The sequence below is a fragment of the Eucalyptus grandis genome, chromosome 1, assembly GCF_016545825.1.
Source record: "Eucalyptus grandis isolate ANBG69807.140 chromosome 1, ASM1654582v1, whole genome shotgun sequence".
NCBI classification, from domain to species: Eukaryota; Viridiplantae; Streptophyta; class Magnoliopsida; order Myrtales; family Myrtaceae; genus Eucalyptus; species Eucalyptus grandis.
Genome location: NC_052612.1, coordinates 9,010,389 through 9,023,709, shown reverse-complemented (window position 1 = coordinate 9,023,709; position 13,321 = coordinate 9,010,389). Strand labels below are relative to the sequence as shown.

General features: G+C 38.3%; 1 protein-coding gene across 1 annotated transcript in view; it reads left to right on the top strand.

Annotated features, from left to right (window-relative positions):
* LOC104455531 (MDIS1-interacting receptor like kinase 2) overlaps nucleotides 1-10,845 on the top strand; it is a 12,190-nt gene extending 1,345 nt beyond the window's left edge. Inside the window, 10 exon segments of the mRNA XM_039316318.1 lie at nucleotides 7,678-7,927; nucleotides 7,930-8,073; nucleotides 8,076-8,207; nucleotides 8,275-8,790; nucleotides 8,793-9,564; nucleotides 9,566-9,851; nucleotides 9,854-9,904; nucleotides 9,906-10,215; nucleotides 10,465-10,564; nucleotides 10,566-10,845. Coding sequence (XP_039172252.1) covers nucleotides 7,678-7,927; nucleotides 7,930-8,073; nucleotides 8,076-8,207; nucleotides 8,275-8,790; nucleotides 8,793-9,564; nucleotides 9,566-9,851; nucleotides 9,854-9,904; nucleotides 9,906-10,215; nucleotides 10,465-10,564; nucleotides 10,566-10,845 — 2,841 coding nt within the window.
* Nucleotides 10,846-13,321: the final 2,476 nt, after the last annotated feature.

The window sequence follows — 13,321 nt, the reverse complement described above, 5'->3', positions numbered from 1 at the left end:
TCTAAAAGAATTTTAAAAAATGTTGCAAAAATCATCCATGTTATCGTGAAAGGTGGCCAACGTCTACATTAACGATTTTCAGCTAAAATTGATCGGAGTGGCTATATTAGAAAATGATTAAATTTTTTTGACTAAATTAGTCATGGTACAATAAGTTTAAGATTTTTGGATAATATTTCTAGTCATAAGTCAATCAAAATCAAGCAAGGATAATTAATATAATCAAATATGAAGCCAAACTTGAACTTGTACGATTAGGGAGAAAAAACATCAGAGATTGGTTTTCTGAATCCCAAGAAGGTTGGGAAGGTAATAGTTTTATTCAAGGAAGTTTTCATCTGAAGTCATTTCCACACTATAAATATGGCCTGTTGAAAGTTTTAAAGGTTTTAGTTGTGCTACTGGAAGTAGTGTGATAATTGAAAGATGCACCGGCCCATTTTAGAGGGGCGCAAAAGGGACCACCATGCACTTCATTTGGCTATGATCATCCATCACTCAATTCAACTGTCGACTAACAAACAGATTCGATTAGAAAAGAGCAAATTGAAAAAAGTCAAAACTAAAGATATAATAGAAAAAAGAATTCATTTGTGGCATAGATCATGACGGAATAAAAAAAAAGAAGATAAATAAAATCAGACGCATCAACGTCGGGACGAGGAAAGAGCACAACGAATCAACACACCACCAAAAGTGGTGAGCAAAAACAACACCAAAGGTCGCTAATAGTAATTATTGACCCCAAATTGACTTACATTTCTTGCGTGCAAGAGGGTGTTAGATATATTACTACTTATGATTACTATATAGTATTAGGGTAATTACAATTCATATTAGTTACAATATATTCATTTATATGTAAGTTGGCCAATACAAACATCTCTTTTTAGAATGGATTATGTCATTTCTTGTTCAGTTGTTCCTAATCAAGGCAGGCAACCAACTAATGTAAGCATAGAGAAGTCAAGTAGAAGATCTTTTCTTGCTAATCTCTTAATTAACAAGGACCAATACTACGTATGTGCACATTTGTCTCATCAGAAATTTCTCCATTGAAATAATAATTTTTCTAAAAATAATCATTTGTGTTGCTTACAAAAAAAATATATGAGCAGAAATATTTTCGTCATTAGTGAAAATATTTAATTATAAACTGTTATCGACAATGAACTTTAGTATAATATCCCAAAAATGAGGGCAGAGGAAAACAACAAGGAATACTCAAATATAAAACATGGGGCCAATAATATTGCCACATATTATATGATTATAATTTCCCCCGGACACACTATTCATTCATTTCCAAAATAAATTAGTTTAACATCAAATAGGGTCCAGCAAATTAACCTATATTGATCCATTTTTATGTAATACAATTTTAGGGACTCATATCTATCACAAACCCAACACACTCCTACCCAACTGGAGATTCAATTTTCAGCAATTTTTCCCTTAAATATAGAAATAAACATACTAAAAAATAACCAATTTTAAATAGAATACACAAAAAAAAAAATTGTCAAATAAGAAATTACTAAAAATAACTCTTCCAATAACTCGCATTTTGAATGCATTAAGAAAATGACCACTATTATTTTCGGCAGTCATCATCACACCATTAGCAGTCACTTTAATGTTGTCAGAAATTTGGAAATTAAAAAAAATGAATTTGAAATAAAAATTATGTTAGGAAAAGATCAAAAAGGTTTTTTTCCACCAAAAGAAAAGAACATAATAGACATATAGAAAGAGGGCAAAATCCATCCAACCATCTCCCGTAAAATATTTTCTTTGCTGCAACAAATCTAGTAATTATCCGTTTGTTATGTTCTCAGGGAGCTAATTGGTTGATTGGAACTTTGTGTCCGTGTCTCTAATTTATAAAAAAAAATGGAGAGCTGGTTGAGGTAATAATTACTTTTTTCTCTTATTTTTCAATCGTGCATTGCATCATCTACATATCTAGAGCAAGGTTTAAATTGATAGGATTTCAAGTTGGTGGAGCATAGACGCGATTTCAAAGTTTGCATCTTTTGAACATGGCCGTCAATTATCAATCTTTCTACATATGTGTTCAAAGAAAACCAATTAACAATCCAAAGACCAAGCTTACTTAATATGAAGTCTTCTTCATGTTAGAGCCTTTTCAAAGGGGTGACTATGCATATTAATTAATCAACTAAATCCTATATTCCATCTGGAGAGGCCTCTAGAAGCACTCAAATTTTTTTTCCAAGCAGACCAAAATTGCATTTTGGGCCCAGCCAGCTGGCCGTACCCATTACAAAGTGGATGTAATTGATAAGTCAAAAGTCACTAAAAATGTGATTTATGCCTAACTTCCAACCCCATCAATAACTAAGATTGGTGAATGTTCTCTTGAATTAGGACTTTTGCAAGTCAATAAATACTTTTTTGAGGAATGTGTTGTGCCGTATAGATCATTGTACCACTAGCCAAGTTCAAAATTATGAAAACTTACGGTGGGTGACAAATCACTAATCAATTTCAAGCAATAACTTGTAAAAGGTTTCAATAGTAGGTGATCAAAGGTTGTTGAAAAAGAAAAATCAGGAAAAAATGATAATTGAAAGGACTATATCGTAACTTTTAAAAAATATCGAGGACTTGGACCACGTTTTCTAAATGGTTTAGAATTTCTAATGTAAATTTGTTTGAAATGCCTAAGCAAAAGGAAAAAAGAAAAATAAAATAAAGAATGGACGAGTAGAAGATAAGACAATCAATATTATTTCATGTGTGAATTTACAGATGAAAAGTCAAATCAAATATCAAAATATAAGGAAAGATTATCAGGACAAGACTTGATGGGATGAAAGGCTAGATGATTTTCCCACTATGATTTTTATGTTGAAAAAGACTGCCTGTATATAAATATATAAATACATAATGGAGAATATTCAATTGGTGGTTAGTAATTAATGTACTGAAAATAGTTGCACTACATCCTTTTCACTTTAAAGACCAGAGGACTCTTCTTGGGGGCATTTTATTTGAGAGAATTATTAAAACATACCAATATTTTTGTTGCAAAACCTAACATCATAATTATGGGAGAAAAGCCCAGATCCTATACATGAATGTGAGCTAATCGTGCTGAAGCTTTTTGTGGTTTCTTGTTTGTTTGTTAGAGCTTTTTGGTTATTCTATATTTTTAATTAGATAATGAAGTTAAAAGAGTAGGACATTTTCACACATCATGAGAACATGGCACCATATTAACAAGTTTGAACAAGTTTGAGTTCAAGTAAATGGTGCTAGTGCTCCAATATTTGTCAATCCACTTGATGTGGGAAGATAATCAAATTAATCTTAAAGTTATTGCACGGATGTCGAGTCTGTAGCTAAATTTTCAATTTACCAATGGTACTATTGTTTACGTGAAATTTTAATATAATTATTCTGCTTGAAATTGCCATCATAATAATCTAGTCATCGCCAATTAGCAATCAACATAGATAAATTTGCCAATCAGCAATCAACATAGATAAATTTTCTCAAAAAATGACATCATATTTAATTATTTTTATGAATTCTGATTTTTCTCTTTTTCCTCTTCTTTTCCTCTCCTTAACGTGTAACTCTTCATCTTCTTCTTTCAGGAAACAAATCTGCCATAGGAATCGTGTACTTCATCTCCACCGCCATCTTTCCCCGGTGTGTATACATATATTCTTATCCTAATCAATTGAGTATTTACTGCAGTATTTTACACAAAGGTTTAGAATTATATTAGCAAAATCAAATGGGAAGTGACTATACTAACATTCGTACAATAGATATAAAATTGAATAGATATTTTCCCATTTGACGCCATCAACAAACGACTTCTGTTCGAGTTTGTTTGCAAAAAAAAAAAAAAAAAATCCTATTAAAAAAATTTCATGTTAGAGTCACAAATTGAGTAATCAAGCTTCCCTACATGGCCCATCGAAAAAAGGCAACCTGGACACATCCAGCATCAATGTAAAGGAAACCAAACCGAAAGTATTCTGTTGTATCATCGAGTAGATAAGACAACATGGCGTAGCTATAATAATTTATTCTTTTTGTACATACACCGGGCGCACACCCACCCCGCTCTTTCTCATTCATTAGAAGCTAAGTCAAAAAAAAAAAAAAAAGCACCAAGAAATATCATTGATTTGCACTATCACTTCAAATTATATTTCTGAGGACTCGATAACTTGCTGATAGTTATGGAGCCCAAGGCCCCGGACAAGCAAGATTGACTGCGTGCGGATAATTCTTGTGCCACGAAACGCATGATGGGTCGTGAATTCAGACTCATCCCGCGTGCACGCCGGTGCCACTTTGATGATGAGTACCACTTCCTCAGCTAGTTGGCCGGTCGGAGGAGAAAAGACGCGGGTCCAGCACATCTCTCAGGAGCAGGGTTGGGTCTTCCAGCGATCTCGATGTTTGTGTCCTTTGTAGGGAAGAGAGAAGATCCCCCGGATGCTTTCCCATCATGATTTCTAGTGCAGCTACTCCAAAACTATACACATCTCATTTGTCCGTCACTCTCATCATAACTGCTAACTCTGTTTGTCAAGAAGAATAAATCAATGATATGATCATAGGTATTGCACAAATTCCAAATTTTTGTGATACTCTGACACAAATCAGTTTTCAAAACCTATACTTGTTAAAAATCTTGTTAGAATTATTCAACGAATGCAAATTCGAGATTATAATTAGAGCAATTTGATCAATCCCATGTAATATGTACATATGAAATGTATGGTTGGATTACCAGGAGCCATGTAGCCATAGATCCAGCCATAGTGGTCGATGAGTCGAAATTCAAGAATTATGCTGTCCCGAAATCCAGTCGAGGCTCGAAGTCCCACTCGAGCAAGATGTTGTTGAGGGTTATGTCCCGATGGACGATAGGCGGGGAGCAATCATGATGCAAATGGCGATAGCATGAGCCACACCTTGAACAATCTTCACTCTTGTACCCCAGTCTAGTTCAGCTCCTCCTTTTCCTTCATACAAGACCTTCGCCAAACTGCCTCTCTCCACAATCTTATAGACCAAGTAAATGCAACCCCTCTTGGAACAGAACCCGTGGAGCTTGATCACATTGCGGTGTCAGACCTCGGTCAAAATGCGGATCTCGTTCTTGAAACTCTGTTGGTTGACCGCGGGGACATCGGCTGGATTACGATACTTTGACATTTTTGACAGCGCGATTTGGCCGCGGCCGGTTCGGCCTTGTAAGCGCTCCTGAACCCGCCCTTTCCAATGCAATACCTTTCACTTTGAAGTTGTCGGTAGCCTTGGCAATGTCATTGAATGTGAACTTACCTTCCCTTTCCCATATGATCGACTCAGATTTCTCGTACTTCATAAGACCATTAGTCTCTTCATTGAGTTCCTTGTTTCGCCGCTGAAGCGCTAGAATTACAGCAGTTAAAGTCACCAAAAGTTGTAAGCGCAGATGCCCACAATCGCACCAATAAGAACCTTTTCCCTATGGTCGGCGGATTTCTTGCTCGTCGCACAAGGAGATAATCCCGTCATGTATCCACACGAGCTGGATTTCCGATAAAAGCACTTCCTGGTGCTCGTTGGAAAGATGCGACCACTAGGAATCGTGCTGTTAGCTCATTGTATGATAAGTCTATGTAGCTTAAACTAACCAAGCCGGTGAGAACGGCGGATTGTGAGAAGTGGTTATACGAAAGATTGAGATTTTCCAGCTTCATGAGCTTTGCTAAATTGGATTGAAAAAGCGTGATACTTTATGTTTTTATCCTTTTCATATAATTACTCATTTAAATGTTAGACATAATCTATTTATCTATATTTGAGTTAATGCAAGTAAAATAAGTAGAGAATATGATAGAGGATTATAGAGTCAAAGAGCCATACGGTGGCTGGGAAAAGGAGAGATGAATGAGGTGAAATATAATTAATACTACTTATGTATTAGTACATAATAATTGTTTTTGTGATACTTTAATTTCGATATTTATTTAAAATTAAATTTGAAATATATTGGATTTTTATAACAATGGGCTTCATTCATGAGAAGTACTTGGTTTTATATACGGCACTCATTTCTATTACTATTTCTTACAAAGAATTAATTAATACAAGGCATTTATCTACATGAGACCCTTGTGATGAAGTTGAGAGAGATAGTTGCCTTTATTGGTTCCTCCCCAACCTTCATTTATAAATAAAAATGCTTGGTATAAGAATAGCTGGACTATTTTAACTTTCGTATGGCGCTCATTTGAGTACTATAATTTTTTTTTTTTTTTTTGCTCATCTAAGTGCCACATGAAAGTAAAATTGATTATTTGAGTATCATTTCCAGTAAATCATCCTACATGCATTTTTTTTTTTTAATAATTTTCCATTCCAACGTGGATTTTTTTTATTTTTCACTTTTTATAAATCATCCATGTTAGTGCTACCAATGTCACATGGGACGGTCGGTGCCCATGTCGGATTTTCAGCGGGGCAAATCTTTGATGGCACTCAAGTAGCGAAAAAAAAATTATGACACTCAAATGAGCGCCGTATGAAAGTTATAGTGCTTTGTCTCATTCTTATCTTCACTTTTGTCAATTTAATTTAAATCATTTCATTTTTGCCAATTGACTTTATTCGACCAATTTTGGCTTAAAATTATTGACATGGTGCCAACCATCTTATGTCGCACGACCAAGATGTGGACAATTTTTAAATTAATATTTTAATATTTTTTGAATTTTATATTAATTTAATTTGTTCTTATATTATCTTTTCATTATTTTCTTTATTCTTTATTCTTTATTCTTTTATTTTCTTATTTTAATTTTGCTTTTCCCCTCGATCGGCCTGCCAGGCCTCATTGACCTTTGCCGGCCTCAAGAGAGGGTGGGGGTTGCCCTCACCCGCTCAAGTGAGAGTGCGTTGACTAGACAAATGCTTGTCTATTATAATTAAACAAGCAAATTTTTGTATACATGGATACCGGTTATTTCGACACCCGACCAAGAATCTTCAAATCATATCATCCTAGTATTAATCAAAGAATTGGTATTAGTAAGAAGTACTAGTAGTCCAAAGACTACTTTTGTGATTTCGGTAAAACTTTTCTTAAAAAAAAAAATAACGTGGCTATATACGCGGGCGAAATGACATGGAGGCAGCCCCGTAAGTTTTCTTGCAACGTTGTGGGAAAATGACTAAGAGTCAAACATTTTTGTCACCGTAAGACTCCCGCAGAGTTCGTCACTTTCTCGAGGTCCTTGGTCTAAACTAGAACCCTTCCCGGGCTACAAAAAGAAGTTCATTCAGCTCCTTATTTCTCATGAATTCTTGCTAAGCATGACAAAATCAACTCCAACCAGCCCTCTCTCCCTCTGCCTCTTCCTCTGTTTCATCTTCTCGCTTCCATTTCACGCCTCACCATCACCGACCACAGAGGCGCAAGCTCTTGTCAAATGGAAGAACTCTCTCTCTCCTCCTCCTCCACCACCTTCTCTGAGCTCATGGTCACTCGCCAACATCCCCCATCTCTGCAACTGGACTGGCATTGCCTGCAACGGGGGTGGGTTGGTCACAGATATCAACCTCTGGCTCAAGCCTCAACGGCACGCTCGATGCGCTCGACTTCGCTTCATTCCCGAATCTGATCCGCTTTGACGTCAGCAACAACAATCTCGAGGGCCCAATACCGTCCTTGATCGGCAATCTATCCCAGCTCGGGTTCTTGGACCTGGCGGGAAATTTCTTCGAAGGGGCGATTCCTCACTCCATTGGACAATTGAAAAGCTTGAAAAGCTTGATTTGACCCTAAACGAGTTGACCTCTTCGATCCCTTCGGAACTCGGGCTCTGTTCTAACCTCACCTTCTTAGCCCTTGCCCAGAATTCGATCTCTGGGGAGCTGCCTCTCTCACTGTCAATCTGGTTAGATTGTCAGAATTTGGAGCTTCAGAGAATCGTCTGTCTGGTGAGTTACCGCCTGAATTCTTCACGAATTGGACCAAACTTATTTCTCTGCAGCTCCAGAACAATTTTCTCTCCGGGCAAATTCCGACTGAAATCGAAGCTTGACCAAGCTCAATTGCCTCTTCATGTACAGCAATTGGCTATCCGGGAAAATTCCGCCCGAAATTGGAAGCCTGACCAAGCTCAATTACCTCTCCTTGGAAAACAATTCGCTCTCCGGCCCAATCCCAGGGATTGGGAGCCTCAAATTTGCTTCAGTTAGACCTCTCAATGAACAATCTCTCCGGGCAAATTTCACCCGAAATCGGAAGCCTGACCAAGCTCAATTTCGTCAACATGCGCAGCAATTTGCTCTCAGGGACTATTCCTCCGGAGGTCGGGAATCTCACATTATTGACCGATCTCGACCTCAGCATGAACCAGTTTTATGGAGAGGTCCCCGAGACCATCTCCCGCCTTGCTAACTTACAGTGGATCTCTTTGTTCACGAACAATTTCTCGGGAGGAATACCACGTGATTTCGGCAAGTACAGCCCTTCTCTTATGTATGTTGCCTTTTCACACAACAGCTTCACTGGAGAACTGCCGCCATATTTGTGCAGTGGCTTTGCTCTTATATATCTCATGATCGATGGGAATAACTTCACGGGGCCGCTGCCCGACTGTTTGAAGAATTGTTCGTGGCTAACGAGAGTCCGTCTAGAGCACAATCAGTTGACTGCAGATATCATGAGTGCGTTCGGAGTTTATCCGAATCTGGTCTTTATAAGACTCAACAACAACCGATTTGTTGGGAATCTCACGGCACAATGGGAGAGTGCACAAATCTCACGAATTTCCAGATAGATGGTAACAAAATTGCCGGCCGCATCCCCCCGGAGCTTGGAAAGTTGTCTCAGTTGCGTGTCCTGACTTTGTACAACAATGAATTGACTGGGAAAATTCCTGACGAGATAGGAAATCTAGGGGAGTTGCTTAACTTGAACTTGAGCAACAACCATTTGGTCGGAGATATTCCCATCTCGTTAGGAAACTTATCGAAGTTAAATTATCTTGATTTGTCGAAAAACGCAATGAGTGGTAGCATACCAGACGAGCTAGCGAATTGCAAGAATTTATTGAGCTTGAACTTGAGCAACAACAATCTGTCGGGTGTCATACCGCCAGAGCTCGGGAACTTGTTTGTGCTACAAATTCTTCTAGACCTGAGCCACAATTCATTAGCAGGATCAATTCCATCCAATTTAGGAAAGCTTACTAAACTGGAAAATCTCAATCTTTCGCATAACAGCTTCTCAGGTACAATCCCAGCAACTCTCACTGGCTTGGTGAGTTTAAGCTCCATAGACTTATCGTACAACGAGCTGACAGGTGCAATTCCTAGTGGTCGCCTATTCCAACAAGCACCGGGAAGTGCTTTTATCGGGAATCCGGGCTTGCGAGGAAATGTGACGGGATTATCTCCTTGTGTGACAGGTAGTAAATCGGCCACCATAGGAAAAAAAGTCCTGGTTGGTGTAAGTGTTGGCATTTTCTGTTTACTACTTCTAACTCTAATTGCAGTGATTCGGCACTTCGGTGCCAAAAAAGCTTCTCGACGAAAAGCAAGAGATCAAGCGTCTTAAAGAACACGAGAAATTTGAGCAGATCATATGGGAAAGGTTAGGGAAGTTCACATTCAGTGACATCACCAAGGCCACCAATGATTTTAGCGAAGAGTATTGCATTGGAAAAGGCGGGTTTGGGAGCGTTTATAAGGCCGTATTGGCCAGTGGCCAAATCGTCGCCATCAAAAAGCTCAACACATCAGAATCCGGAAACATACCAGCGGTCAACTGCCAGAGCTTTGAGAACGAAATTCGCGTGTTGACTTGAGGTCCCGGCACCGCAATGCGATCAAGCTCCACGGTTTCTGTTCCAAGAGGGGGTTGCATTTACTTGGTCTATGAGTTTGTCGAGAGAGGCAGTTTGGCAAAGGTCTTGTATGGAGGAACAAGAGCAGCTGAACTGGACTGGGGTACAAGGGTGAAGATTGTTCAAGGCGTGGCTCACTCGATCGCCTACTTGCATCACAATTGCTCACCGCCTATCGTCCATCGAGACATAACGTTGAACAACATCTTGCTCGAGTCAGACCTCGAGCCTCGGCTCTTAGATTTTGGGATAGCGAGACTCTTGAATTCAGGCTCGTCGAATTGGACCACAATGGCCGGATCTTATGGCTACATGGCTCCTGGTAAGCCGTATGATCAAAGCTAACTATGCATTTTGTGAGTACATATTTTTTTTTTTTGGAGTTGTTTAAATTTCTCTCTTTAACTTCTTGAATTTAGATTCGTCAAATAATTCTCACAAGACTATTTGAAAGAGCAGGAATAGATTTTGAAAAGTCGTTTGTGTTAATAATATCAAAGAAATTTGGAATTTATGTACCACTTGACATTATGATCAAAATATCGATGCATTGTTCTTTCATGAAAAACAGAGTTAGCAATTACGATGCGGGTAACGAACAAATGCGATGTGTATAGCTTTGGCGTAGTGGCGCTAGAGATTCTGATGGGGAGGCATCCCGGGGATCTTCTCTTCTTTATCAATGACAAAAACATCGACAATCTCGGAGGACCCAAATTTGCTGTTGAAGGATGTGCTCGATCCGCGTCTTCCTCCTCCAACTGGCCAACGAGCCAAGAAAGTGGTATTCATCATCATGGCGGCACTGGCATGCACGCACACGAGCCCCGATTCACGACCCACCATGCATTTCGTGGCGAGAGAATTATCTGCACGTGCTCAAACTTACTTTGAGCCGTTAGGCTCCATAACTATAAGCAAAACTATCGAATCTTCAGGAGTAAAATTTTAAGAGATATTGCAGATCAAATGATACTTTTCTGTCTCTCTCTCTCTCGTCTGTTGTTGTTGTTTTTTTTTTTTTTTTTTTGGGAGTTTGCTCGTAATTAATTAGAAAGAGTGGGTATACAGTTTGGATAATTTAGAAAATTTCTATTACACTGTCTTCAAAATATATTTATGAATCCTAAACAAGGATCCTCTAATGAATATGAAGTACGTCATCACTTCGGATGATCCGATAGACTACTTTGCCTTTTGTTGTCCTTTACATTAATATGAGATGTCGATGGGCCATTATAGATAATTTCGTACTCAAGTTCTAACTTTAATGAAAAATTCTAATTAAGGACCTAAAATGAGACTATTTTTTCAAAAAAGAGTTTAAAGTATACTTTATTTTAAATAAGGCCCAGAGTGGCTAAGTAAGTTTCAAATAAGGGCTTAAAGTTACTGACCCGCCAAATATTCACCGGTGAACATTTTCCGGTGACTTGAATATGGGTAATTTAGTGAAAATCTACAATTGGGTAAAAAATTAAAAAATTCTTGAATTGAATAGGATTTTCAATTTTTCACATTTTCTTCCTTCCTCTTCCCAAATGCTCATATTGCTCTCGCATGATCCTCATTGCTCCTCGTGAGCTTCAATCTGCTGTTCGCCGTCGTCTCTTCTTTCACAAGTTCATCGTCCACAAGCTTTAAGTCGTCCGCAAGCTTCATGTTGTTGTCTCCAAGCTCTACTCACTTTCATCCGTGGTTCGTGTTGTTCATATTGATGCAATTAATCTAAGGGAAAGTGACTGTAGCTTATTGAAAGAACACGTCGCCCATGAGTGGGCATGTCATGGAAAATCACCCTGATGGCAGTGAGGCTCTCTTCCCAAACCTGAATGGTTGTTCCAGTTATAGTCACGAAGTAATTCTTGTGAAATACCCGAGTTCCGCATCCTCTCTTCGATGCTTCTTGGTCTATTCATGCCACTACAATCCCAAAAAGAAAGAATTTCCATTCCCCCTAATGCTCTTTGGCTTAGATCGATCTAAGTGGCGGGAGGGTTCTCACTCGGGTTAAAATTGGGATTGCCCGCACCGCCGTCGCTCTCGCAAAGGCTTTCTTTTGCCCTCTGGCTTTAAACTCCAATGCTTGGCTTTTCTCGTTGTGATCTATGAACTGTTTGTGCATCGTGCTCATCGGTGAATTTAACAGTAAGATAAGTGATTTCTAATGTTTTGGACCTGTGAGCACAGAAGCTAGAGCTGCGACTTCTGGACATTGCAGAAAAGGAGGTCCGAATTCTTCTTTTTTGTCGATTTTCAAGGCATCCCTGAGTTAGTAATTTGACTTTATTATTGTAGGTAAGCTAGACATGGACTCCTCTGAGTAATGTTTTGCGGTAATCAGCAAGAGGCAGATGAATTCATCATTGGATTTCCTACATCTTCTGATGGAAAAGGGAATATTCTGTAATAAATTTTGCGACGTTGCTGGAGGACTGGTGGCTCGAGCATTGAGGAGGTGAAATGATTGCATATGTTTTGTTGATTATTAGTTATATCTTGTACAAACGGTAGATTCTTTAATGAGTTTTTCATCTAAACTTGTTCTATAGTTTGTTCTAGGAAGGTGTAACAAAGTTTCCGTGCATCTTTTTAACGAGATAATCAAGTGTTAAAAAGGTGCTGTCTATATCATTCATGATTGGACATTCCAACTGGAAGTGTCTGTATCTGCTATGGACATGCACAGTGTTTTCTCGTCTATCAAGACTAAAACTATTGTCATTTTAGCCAAAACTCTCAGTCAATCGACATCCTCATATCATTCTATATTGGACTCAAAGGAACGCAAAAAAACCGCATTTGCACATCAATGAAACATCACAGAAGTAAAGCTGACAAACATTAATCCATATGAATATTTGACGACATCAGTTTACATCACTCCTACAAAGAGGAACGACAGACTAGAAAGCAACATTTGATATTGGATTTTTGGCCATAGCGGTGCTTAGCACTCGATGTACTCTTATTTGTTATGGCTAGGCCTTTGGTGTCTGTATTGTCTTCAAAACATGCTTACAAATCCTACGTATGAATATGCTAATGAATATAAAGAAGGTCATCACTTTTCCATTTTATTTTCTAATATGTTGGTACAGGATGTGTCCTAAGTTGCCTTTTTTATGGTCATGTAGAGATACTTGCATGCTTAAATTTAATGCCAATGACATAAGATGCTTCACCCTTATCCTTCATATCAAAACTCTTACAGAGAAATTGTTTTACCTCATATAACAATATATTTATCATTAGTTGCAAGTAAAATGTCATTCGCATATAGTACTAAGAAACAAATTTTGCTCCCACTAACTTTCTTGTATATACATTGATCCATGACATTCTCCACAATACCGAATGAAGAGATGACCTCATAAAATCTCAAGTACCATTGATGGGATGCTTGTTTCAAGCCATATAGAGATTTC